Below are 12,437 nucleotides of genomic sequence, written 5' to 3' on the forward strand. Positions count from 1 at the left end.
GTGCCGTGACCTCTTTGACAACGTATCCACAGTTCACCTGTGAACAGGTGTCGTTCACATGCACTACACTGGAGAGCGTTTATAAAATAAACAGAATTATAGCCTATCTCACACAGTTTTAGAAACCCAAAGAGAAATTAGCAATCAAAGAAAAAATTTATATTACAATAGTACCTTGGTTTACCATGTAAAGACAATTATAATAAACTTGAATAAATATAGGTTTCCATCAATGTAAAAAAATTAATAGATATTACATTACTTTTCTCACATCCAAAATTAATATATGCTCGAATTAAAAAAGTAAATCGTTTACATTTGAAACACATGACATGTTAAGAGTTTTGTTTACATTTGATAAGCAATAGAAACCTGCGGGGGAAGAACAGTTGTAACAGGATTAACTCGGTAGCTCGACGCAGAACCCCAAGAGTATGCATACAAACTCTGGGTGTCATGCTTCATAATAAGGTTAAGACTTATTAGAATCCCAATTCCAAGTAAGCCAGGTAAATTTCTTGAAGCGCGTATGTCGTGTGTCATGATACACCTTATAATTATTAGTTGTTACAATATTGAAGCGTGTAACTGTATGTCGTGACGTGTGTCATGATACACCTTATTAGTTGTATACCCCTCATTAGTTATATTTCTTCTTGTAAATGTTATTGTTGATATATATTTTCGAAAGTGATCAATATTGAATATGCAGAATATTAAACAGTAGTCATCATCTTGTGTGGGAAATAAACTAGGTAGAGAAGGATGTTTATTGTTTGTATCCCAGCCTAACCAGTTAATAGTTATTGTAATGTCTTATCGGCAATTGTAGGTGAATCCAGGGACATAGTCTTTGTTAAAGGTCCAGGTAAATATAAATGCGTTTGCCAGTCTCAATTCTTTAAAAGTAGCTACTGACATAAATATTAATCTGTGGTACTTATGTATGGGGGCTCAAAATGCTCTGAATGATAAGAGCTATACGGTTAATGGGTAAAATTCCAGTCATGGAAACATGGATATTTAACATGAAACATGTCCAATAGCCTCTAACCAAATATAATGCAATTTAATGTAACCATTCCATAGAGAAAATAATCTTTCAAACGCAAAAAAAGAGGAATGAAAAATGTACTTGGTTGATACTGGAATAGAACCAGTTAATGGTGAAGGGTTCTATCAAGATACACACTTCAAATTGGCTTCATAGGCATATATTTACATTTTCTACACAAGTTACAATTTGACATTCATCAGTTGCACTGACGAAATTAATCCACACACATGACTGAGTCATCATTGAAAAAGAGCATGTGTCATTGACCATTGCTGTCACTGAAATGGTTACATTAATGCCCATGTAATTCGCTATCAAGTATAATATCACTACATTCTTAAATTGCAGACATGGGGTAAAAAATCAATCATACACTGATATTCTTTAACTCAAAATTTAACAAAATTATTAGTGACAACTGGTAAAGTTTCAAACTCGTGGTGGATTTCAAAGGGGGTGGGCAACTACCCCCTTGCCACCCCTCCAGATACCCCTAAACTAGTCATTTATATAAGTAAGAATTGAAGCTTTGAGACTGGCAGACAACTTTACATTGTACTAAGATGTTCACCTGTCTCAGTTATATTAAAATCACTACCGGCATTACTATTAATTTGCAGTACATATATATGGAGTTCAGAGTACTCAAAATGATAAGAGTTAGCCAATGGTATAGGTAAGCAGTACAGCTGTGAGACCTAACCTAACTCTTGGTAAATATAAAGATGTTCACCTGTCTTAATTTTTTTTTTAAATGCTACTGATGTAAGCATTAATTTGTGTCAAGATACTGGATGCATTGAAGATACTCAGAATGATAAGAGCTATTTATTTGTTTTCTTTTAAGTACTGAGATCCAGCCTTCCCCCACCATATCTGACCCAGTCTAGAGTGTCATCAGCAGCAAAGACTGAAGTGATGTTGGGAGCGAGAACCAGATCTTGTTTTGTTTAGGAACATTACTTCATAACCCACTCCATGGTTTAGATTAAAGCCATCAATGTATGTGTTGATATTTGTTGAATGAGTAGATGGGAGAGAGATTTTTATCTAATGGCTTTAGTTGGTAATTGATCAGGTGGCTAAGGTGAGACAGGGGTGTATTGGATTAAGTGGCCAGGGAGGTCAGTTAAGTGTTGTTGTGGGGAGGATTTCGTTTGCAATTTACAGTGTAGATAGTAGATCTACCATTCTTTTACTATATGGATGAGCATTTTATTGATATTATTGAATTCTTGATAAGTAGCTAAGTTTCACTGATAAGAGAGATTGGGTCGGTGGTGATGCTCTTGATTTAGTAGAGATACAGTATTCCCTCCCAAATCCCAATCTCCATTTTCCAAACTTCACCATCATCCAAACATAATGTTCCTCAAATCTGAACACTTTGGTGTAACAAGTTTGGATATGGGAGGGATTACTGTAGTTTGGTTCTGTGTGTTTTTGTTATTCAATATTACATGATTTATGAGTATTGTACAGTGGAGAGTATTTTGTGTCATCTATTTATGAGTAAGAGTAGAGTAATGTAAAATGAGGTATTCACTGTCTTCAGTGTGGTAATTGTATCTGGGGCAATTTACTTCCATGGTCAGGCCTATTTTGTGTTGGTCTGAGGGGAGGTCTTGTATGGTTTCCCATGTTTGTGTTTGGAAGGAGGATGATCAGATCATTATGTCAGGAGGTTGGGTGGTGGGATGATTGCAAAAAATTAATATGGTTAGATTGGGGAATTGTTCTAGTATTTTGTAAGTGATGTATTTAATTTCTTTTACTTTTACAGATAGCACAATGGTTTCACTACTGCTGCTCAGCTATGGTGTGATATTCACCATTTTTATTCTACGTACTGCATTCGTTTTATATCAAATCAACTTCTGTCCAGGTCCCCTGAACATCAAGGCCAAATCAGCTAAGACAATGATTGTACTTGGCTCTGGAGGTCACACCACAGAAATGTTCAAACTTCTTAGTACTTTGAACTTTGAAAAATATTACCCACGCATATATGTAGTGACGTACTCAGACCCTCTCAGCCAGGGTAAAGTAGCTGAATTTGAAAAGGGTGATGGTTATGCGGTTGAAAAGGTGCCACGCTCTCGTAAAGTTGGGCAGTCCTATTTCACTTCTGTTTTTACATTTCTCTGGGCATGTGTTGGAAGCTGCCGCATTGTTGTGCATCACTTGCCAGATGTCATATTATGTAACGGTCCTGGCATTTGTCTCCCACTTATTCTTTTTATGCTTTTACTTCGAGTGTTCAGCCTAAAACAGAATAGAATTGTTTATGTTGAAAGTTTTTGTAGGGTCAAGACACTTTCTTTGACAGGAAAGATCTTGTATAGACTTGTTGATGATTTTGTGGTTAATTGGAAGGAATTGAGTCACATGTACCCAAGAGCTATATATGTGGGGAGATTGTTTTAATTAGCAATGGTTCCTTGCACACTGACTATACCAGTATGGTGATGAAATGTAATTTTAGAAATAAAAAATGCTGCTCATTTTGAGTCTTATTAATTGTAACACCCATTATCAAAGAGGCATGTGAACTGTTGCAGTAGTAGATGAACTATGATTATTTTAGCATGAAATAACATATTTCAGGCCTATGATTTATAGTGATGGTGCACTTGGTGCTGTGTGGAGCAGATAATTTGAATGTGGGAGAGACTGAAAGGAGCAGACTTAATAGGTTTTGAGACATGCAATGGGTATGTATCTTATCCATGATAATTAGCAATTCTATCTTTGTGGGGCATCATTTTTTAAATGAAGTGGCCTTGCTGTGGATGTGCAGTGTCTTGCTGCATTGTTTATGACCTTGGGCAATAGGCAAAATGCAGGAGGAGCCAAGAATAGAGGGAGGGAGGGGTGGTGAATGGGAGTGGAATTATGCCTTATGACTTTGGCTACCTCCCTTGTAAAGGGAAAATGTCCTTTGTATATGCATGTATCTACAGACAATACTACACCCAAGAGGTGGGTTATAGAGAAAGTATAATATTAGGAGGAATAGTAAAAATTAAGTACCCTAAGGTTTGGGTCTTTTAATGTGGGTGGATGTGGTACATATGAGAGTAAAAGAGAAGAGACAGGCAGTAAGTTTGTGAGAAGAAAGATGGATGTACTGGCTTTGAGTGAAACTAAAATGAAAGGAAAGGGCAACTGTGAGTTTGGGAGGTACTCAGGAGTGAAGAGGGGACGAGGGAGAGAAGGGGTGGCTATACTAGTAAGTGAAGAGATAAGTAAGCGGGTAGTGGAGTGGAAGGAGGTGTCAGCAAGGTTGATGTGGATGAAGGTGAAGCTGGGAAAAGAGATGTGTGTTTTTGTAAGTGTGTATGGGCCAGGTAGTGAGAAGAGGGTAGAGGAAAGGGAGGCTTTTTGGGTAGATATAAATGAGTGCATATAGGGATTAGGGAGAAATGTCAATGTATTTGTATTGGGAGACCTAAATGTTAGGGTAGGAAATGAACCAATTGACGGAGTCATTGGGAAGCATGGAGTTCCAGGTAAAAATTGTAGTGGAGAATTGATGGTGATGTGTCTCGAAAGAGAGTTGATGATAGCAAATACAGTGTTTAAAAAGAAAGTCAAGCATAAGTACACATGGGAGAGGTGGTGGATGGAAGGGCATTAATGGACTATATAGTGGTGACCAGGAGTATGGTAGGAAGAGTTAAGGATGTACATGTTCTAAGGGGAGAGAGTGGGGGAATATCAGATACATTTCCTGGTGGAAGGTAAATTGAGAGTGGAGAAAGAGGAAAAGGGCAGAAGGTAGGGAGGTACTTAGAGTGAACTGCTTAAATGAGGAAAAAAAGGAGAATGAATATAAGAAGTTGAGAGAGGAGTGGGAGAGAGTAAAGGATAGAGTAGAACTAGGAGTGGAAGAGGAATGGGGATGGTTCAAGGAGGGAGTCACAAGGTGTGCAAAGATGGTGTGTGGAACAAGGAGGGCGGGAGGAAATAGAAGGAAGGGCAGTGAGTGGTGGGATGAGGAAGCAAAGAAGGGTGTAGAAGAGAAGAAGCAGGCATTCATAGATTGGCTACAAATTAGGACGAGCGAATCGTATGAGAAGTACAAATTAAAGAGAAAGGAAGTTAAGCATAAGATAAAGGAAGCAAAGAGGAGAGCAGATGTGAAATGGGGAAAGAGTATGGCAGAAAATTCTGAAAGTAATAAAAAGATGTGTTGGAGGGAAATTAAAAGAGGAAGAGGAGGCAAATCAAGTAGAGAGGAAAAGGTAAAAGGTGCAAATGGAGAGATGATAATGAAAGAGAAGGAAGTGAGAGGAAGGTGGGCAAAGTATTTTAGGGAGTTGCTAAATAAGAAGGAGGATAGGGAGGGAAAGGTAGTTGCAGTGGGAAGCGCTACGAAAATGAGTGAGGAAAATGGAGGAGAAATAGGGAAGGATGAAGTGAAAGCAGCTGTTAAGATGATGAGAGCAGGTAAGGCACCTGGGTTGGATGGATGCCATGCAGAATGTCTGAAGGAGGTACAGTTATAGTGGACTGGCTGGTGAGGTTATTTAATGTTTGTTTAAGAGAGGGTGGAGTGCCGGATGACTGGAGGAGTGCCTGTATAGTTCCGCTTTACAAAGGAAGGGGGGACAAGTGTGAGTAGTAGTTACAGAGGAATCAGCTTGTTGAGTGTAGTTGGGAAGGTTTATGGGAGGGTCTTGATTGAGAGGATTAGGAGAGGAACAGAGGGAGTAATTGGTGAGGAACAGTGTGGTTTTAGGACAGGTAGGGGATGTGTAGATCAGATTTTTGTGGTAAGACACATATGTGAGAAAGCTATAGGAAAAGGTAAGGATGTTTTTTGGGCCTTTATAGATCTGGAAAAGGCTTATGACAGGGTAGGCAGGGAGGCACTGTGGGAGGTACTGCAGATATATGGGATAGGAGGAAAGCTGTTAAGAGCAGTCAAGAGTTTTTATGGGAGTAGTAGAGCTTGCGTTAGGATTAGAAATGGAGAGTGAATGGTTTGAGGTAAAGAAGGGACTTTGTCAGGGCTGTGTTATGTCACCCTAGCTGTTCAATCTTTACATGGATGGGGTGGTGCAAGAGGTGAATGCAAGGGTAGTGGGTCAGGGATTGGAGATGATTAAAGAAAATGGAGAAAAGTGGGAGGTGAGCCAGCTGTTGTTTGCTGACAACACTGTGCTTGTAGCAGGATCAGAGAAGGGATTGAGGAAGTTAGTGACAGAGTTTGAGAAGATGTGTGAAAGAAGGAAGCTGAAGATAAATGTGGGTAAAAGTAAGGTGATGAGATGTACAAGGGGAGAGAGTGACAGTAGGCTGGAAGTGAGCATTAAGGGTGAGAAACTGGAGGAAGTGGATAGTTTCAGATACTTGGGTGCATATGTGACAGGAAAGGGAGGAGTGGAGGTGGAGGTAGAATGTAGATTGAGAGAAGCGAGTAAATGCCTTGGTGGATTAAAAAGTGTGATGAGAAATAGACATCTGGGAATGGATGCTAAGAGGAGGTTATATGAAGGAGTGATTGTGCCAACAGCAATGTACGGGGCAGAAACATGGAACATGAGAGAGGAAGAGAGAAGGAGTTTGAATGTGTTTGAGATGAAATGTCTGAGAAGTATGATAGGGGTTACTAGGCTGGATAGAGTAAGAAATGAGGAGGTGAGGAGGAGAACAGGGGTGGAAAGGGAGCTGGGAGATAGGGTTGATGAAAGAGTATTGGGATGGTTTGGACACATGGAAGGAATGAGTGAAGAAAGATTAGTAAAAGAAGTGTGGAAGGTGGAGGTGGAAGGAGTGAACATGAGGGGGTGTCCTAGGATGAGATGGATGGATGGAGTGCAAGGGGCTTTACAAAAGAGAGGAATGTCTGTAGAGGAAGGACGGGAGAGGACAAAAGATATGGGTGAATGGAGAAGGGTTGTGTATAGATGAGGCTGTGATGCATGAGGGGGAGAGGGTGGGGGATGGGGGTGAGGAAGGGATTTCTCCCTGTCTTCTCCTTTTCTGCATGAGGGGACAGAGAAGGGGGGTCGCCGAATTTATGAAGTGGCCTTGCTGTGGATGTGCTCTATCTTGCGACACTGCTTCTGATCCAGGGCAGTGGACAGGATGCAGGGATGAACGTCATCCAGGAGGTGCTAAGATAGGAGGGAGGGAGGAGGGTGGAGGGGAGTGGAATATATGGGAAATGAAATGTGTGGGAGTGATTTCTATGCCTTTTTCTTTTTGGCTACCCCCCATGTAAGGGGTAAAAAGCCTTTGGTATATGTAGTAAAAATTAAAGGTGATTATTATTGTTATTATTATTTCTATTTATTTATTCATTTTACTTATTTTTTCCAGTGGAGATAATCTCCAGTCATAAAAGAAAGATGCATAAGTGGTCTTTTAGGCTGACACAGAAGTCCATACAATACTGACTACATAAAACTTTTGTAGTCAATACCCTGTACAAGGTGGTGTGATGTGTGTTTTGAGAATGGATACAGTGAGAGAATGGATATTGTGGAAAGGTGACTGATAGTGAATCACTGTGAGGTGGTTGGGACATACAATAATGACTGGGAACAAATTGTGAAGTTACTGGTAGTGTGAAAAACAGAAGTAAATGGAGTAAGCTCAAGAGGAAGACCTAGGAAGAGATGAAGAGCTATGGTAAAAAGAGCTTTGGATACATGTGATAGTAGAATGGAGAGGAGAGTGCAAGAGATGGGAATGTGGAGAAGGAGATTGTGAATTGATGGTGCAGCTTAAAGGGATGTTCCCTGCATCCACTCTGCAGATGAGTGTACAATGAGGGAGGGAGGTGCTGTATGGCAAAGAGATGGAGGTGAACTAGTGCCCACTATCAAGTTGTGTGGTAGAGCTGTGCCTCACTGCATTGCATTTACTCCTGGCAGTGTGGTGGTGGTGGGGGGGGTACCTCTACTTCCAAAGTCCTGTGTTGGGAAAGGAAGATGAATTGGTCTTTTGGTGTGGTTGTATTTGTTATACACTACAGGGAAAGAGCTTTGCTCATTGAGCCCCATATTGTTGTCTCCACATGTCAGATATGGCTTTGAGTATGTTTATATTTTTATTGGGTTATTTCCTCATCTAGGCTATTCTACAAATTAACATACCTAAACAGAAAGCAGTGTTTCTTGATATCCCTAAAGCACATTGTCAGGGGCAGATCAGATTCTTGGAGCTTTTGTTGTCTCTGTCCATGTATTGAAATGCCACTCTCATGTTTGTTAACAGCTTATACGTCTCTCCCACAATCTTGTTATATTTTTTTGGGTGACAAATTTTCTGTGACCTAAGACTCCCAGGTCTTTCTCACTCACTTTTTTGATTGTGTCATTCCCTATTGAATAATTCATTGATGGCCTATGTATTCTTTCTTCATTCTATATCTATTCTATTATCTATGTTCTATTGTTTCTAATCTTTCTCCATTTATCCCATGTTACAACTCTTTTTCTAGCTGTCTTGTACCTTCACTTGAACTTTTTTTCATCTCCCCAAGCCCTCGGTATAATTTTTCTGCACCCATGTTATTAAAAATATATTTTTCCCATTTCTTCAGCAGTACTATTGGTTACTTGAATGGCCTACATTCTGTTTCTTCACAGAATTTCCTCAATCCTCTAAAACTTGCTTTCCCAAAATTGTATTTGTCATGTCTATATAACTGATCTCTTACTTTAGTATAACTCGTATCTTGGCTCTGTGGCTGTGGCTCTACATCTGGCAATTGAAATTTGAGTACTATAGAGAATCAATTGCATCAAATTTATTGGTAACGAGAAAGTCGAATCTCAGAGGTGTGTCCTCACCTCTATCTAGTTTCCCATGCCTTCACCATCACTGATGAAATCACTCTGTTCAATAATTTTCTATACATTATCACAATACCCCCTTCAGTACTTCAATAATTTTCTAGTTCAAGATAAGAAATCCTTATCCAGCACCAAAGAGAGCAACCCAACATGAATTCCATAGTTCTTTATCAAAATCAGAGGCGGGAGAAAAATCCTGAACCATCACCAGAGAACATTTTATTACAAATTCTAAATCTACTGTACACCAAGTTTAATGTATAACATGAGGTTTCCATAAAAATAGCGACATAATACACCTTTACCTCTGTGATATTGAGCAGAAGAGGTACATACACTGGCGTCTTGTATTCATGAAGAGAAATCAGATGATTTTAGGCAGCTGAGTGGCCGGAAATGAAGTTGTGACAAGGAGACAGATGATTTTAGGCAGTTGAAGGGCTAGAAAAAGGACCCACACGATGTTGTGAAGTTGAGAAGAGGAGTCGGACGACTTTAGACAGCCAATGGGCTGGAAAAAGGATCCACATGATGTGAAGTCACAATGAGGAGTTGGACAACTTCAGGCAGCCAAGTGGCTGGAGAAAGGACCCATACAATGTCGTGAAGTTATGAAAAGGAGTTGGATGAATTTAGGTAGCTGAGAGACTGGAGAAGGGACACACGCTATGTTGTGAAGTTGTGAAGAGGAGTCGGACGACTTTAGGCAGGAAGGGGTGCTGTGCAGATCAGGTCCAAAATCTGTCAACATAATCTGTATTTCTTACATTGTTTTGCACATGGAGAGCTGACAACTAGTGACTGCTCTCTTCTTCCTATAGCTTTCAGCTGGTGACACAGAAATAGTCCTGCACTGGTAGAACACAGGCAACAGTTCAACATTTCATGGAGGAATCTGTGGAAGGGCCTGAGGACCATTGCCAGCCACTGTGGGGCTGTGGGTTCTCAACATGAAACTTGAGACAATGATTGATTGCTTCTTACTAACTTATTCTGTCAGTGCCACTGCTGCCTCACAGGTTCAAAGAAGGAAAAAAGAAAACAAAAAAGAAGAAAGATAGAAAAAAAGGAACAGATATTCTTTTTATCGACCTCATATGTATTCTTTCCCAAGTGCTGCAACATTTCCAAAGTCAGCTAGTGATTAAATATTCAAAGACTAGTTCTGGGTATTGAAAGAACTGAGTACTATGTAACTTTTATTTTATGCAGAAAAACAAACAGGGTTGTAAAAAGTTGGACAAAATTAAAGACCATGAGAAATTCATTAGTTTATTTTCTCCTCAATGATTTCCATAAATACTTGTCATGGCTATACATCTTGCATACATTATTCTCATGTCTAAAATAGTCCTTTATTCTAAACTCCTGGAAACTTACTAATGTTTTGCCATCTTCAAAACTCTTTCCTAACCAAGTAACACATCTCATCATTTCTTTTGTGGTCATTATCAATTCATTCCTGGCTCACATAAGTTGAAGTGTGCACTTGTCACATGCATAAATTTCCATTTCAAAAGCATGTGGATTTCAAATGCAGTTTTACAAGCTCTACTTCCTGTTACACCAAACTGCAATACTTTTGTAACTTTATTTTTGCAATATTACCTCTAGTCAACAGTAATTTAATGCTCGTCTTTCAAGTTTACTTTTGTGTTACTGCTTTATCCACTTATCAGTGGTGTGGTACCTTGGTTATAATATCACTGCAATTTATTTTAATGTTGTACACCAATGCTGCAGCATCTGTTGAGTCAGAGGGAAGAAGAACCTTTCAAGCGGAGGGCGCTTTTTCCCTACTGGCCAAACCAGGATGTTGTCAGAATATGGAGCACCATGTTTGACTGCCAAACTTGAGATTGAGCAAAACACAGTGTGTTCCATGGTTATTTCATATATCTTGACTGCAACCACAATAAAACCACAGAATGTGCAACACATAAATAACAAAGGTCCTTTTCCTCTTTATATGGGGGGGGGATGCTGAGTTGAAGCACACATTCACTATATACACACTAAAACCCATTAATTACTCTTCCCATCTAATAGTATGTGGATGAAGACATCCTTGTTTCCAGCCACTCTGCTGTGGTCAAAGGTAGTACATCAAGGCACAGCTGAATCTGATAGCCAGAGCTGGTTTATCCTTGTTTATATATACATATATAAGAAAAGAAAAGGAAGAAAAAAGCTGTACTAGGGTATTAACTGCATAAGTATGTAGTTAATACCCTAGTACATTTTTTTTAATGCTGTTATTATGTTAGACTTTTTTGAAACAGTCATTATGTTAGACTTTTATGAATCGCCCTCGTGGACCAAAGCGACACCTCATTTGTCTATGTTTAAGAAAAGTCTCTGCTCAACAAAGGAATGATGAGACTTTTATTACTATTGCTGTCCCTCCTTTCTGCTACATCACTGAATGTTTCCTTTACCTACCAAGTCCCCACATCTTCATTTTTCCCATCCCTCAGTGGCGCTGGAGAGAGATGAATACTGCCACCATGTTTCCTAGAATGTTGTTGATGAATAAATGGGTCGGAACAGGAGACTAGGAATCCCATTCTGTGTCTCTTTCTTATGAAAAGTCATGGTGGGTGGGGGACATCCAGACCAAGACCACATCTGTATCACCAGTGAGAGTAATTCTGGTTTATTAATTTATGTTTTGGCTGGGGCAAGGGATGATCATCGAAAAGGTGCTAAGATAGGAGGGGGTATTAATGGGTCAAATGGGTGTTGGGCGAGTGCTTTCAATTGGTCATCCCCTTTTATAAGGAGAGAGAGAAAATAAAAAAAGGCCCTTGGTATTCATGTATGTCTGTGTATTCTTTTGGGGGTTTGGGGGAATATTCAAAATTCCTTTGACTCTTATAACAATTATAACCGCAAAAAACCTGTGCAGCTATATAAAATGCAGTTCACAATAGGAAATTTGGTTTCTATCTAAGCAGTTAAAAAATATTTGAATTATCAGTATTTATGACCAAGAGGTATAGAGCATTTCTAAAGGCCATGCCATGAATAACAAACATTTATGTAGTATTGCATACCTCTGATACATCTCCATACTAGAAATTTGCATAATCACCACAGATGATAACAATTCATTTGATAAGTACTGACATCATACCTAAAGAAATGATTCAACCTGCCTGAAAGAGGTCTTGGTCCAGCAATGTGCCACTTTTGAAGTTTTAATATTCAACTACAATTGACACAGCCTAAGTAGTAAAACATAGTGGTCCATGATATCAGTAATGGAATCTGTTCAAAGAATTTCAGTAGTGAATTACATTAGTCTTGGTAAAGAATGAAATGGCTCCTACTTATATGAAACAATCTACTCTTACCAGAAAAAGCTCCACAGCAGTCAAGTACATACATCTCACTTAATTAACAAATCCTACAGAACCCGTCTTGCGAGATTCATGAGTATTAGTTCTTATCAAAACACTTCATATCGGAAGAAACATCCAGTTTGTATATTTCTTTTTTATATTTCTCCCAGCTTTTAGTTGGAATCATATATTCTGACAATCTTTTGGTGTTTCAATGATTCAAAT

General features: G+C 39.2%; 1 protein-coding gene across 6 annotated transcripts; it reads left to right on the forward strand.

Annotated features, from left to right (window-relative positions):
- Positions 1 to 324: 324 nt before the first annotated feature.
- Positions 325 to 3,563, forward strand: Alg14 (ALG14, UDP-N-acetylglucosaminyltransferase subunit). Of its 6 annotated transcripts, none has more exons than XM_076206568.1 (3): positions 328 to 509; positions 1,905 to 2,059; positions 2,841 to 3,563. In XM_076206568.1, the coding sequence occupies exon 3, from the start codon at positions 2,849 to 2,851 to the stop codon at positions 3,482 to 3,484; it is 636 nt and encodes a 211-aa protein (XP_076062683.1). In that variant the 5' UTR covers positions 328 to 509; positions 1,905 to 2,059; positions 2,841 to 2,848; the 3' UTR covers positions 3,485 to 3,563. The 6 variants fall into 6 exon arrangements, with proteins under 6 accessions (XP_076062687.1, XP_076062685.1, XP_076062686.1 ...); XM_076206567.1 differs by having other exon boundaries at positions 328 to 500; XM_076206569.1 differs by having other exon boundaries at positions 335 to 471.
- Positions 3,564 to 12,437: the final 8,874 nt, after the last annotated feature.

This window comes from Oratosquilla oratoria, chromosome 23, assembly GCF_046742065.1.
Source record: "Oratosquilla oratoria isolate Oo_2021 chromosome 23, ASM4674206v1, whole genome shotgun sequence".
NCBI lineage: Eukaryota > Metazoa > Arthropoda > Malacostraca > Stomatopoda > Squillidae > Oratosquilla > Oratosquilla oratoria.

Excerpts from the sequence above, each read along its gene's own strand:
- Alg14 (XM_076206572.1), top strand. The coding sequence starts at position 2,849 with ATGGTTTCACTACTGCTGCTCAGCTATGGTGTGATATTCACCATTTTT.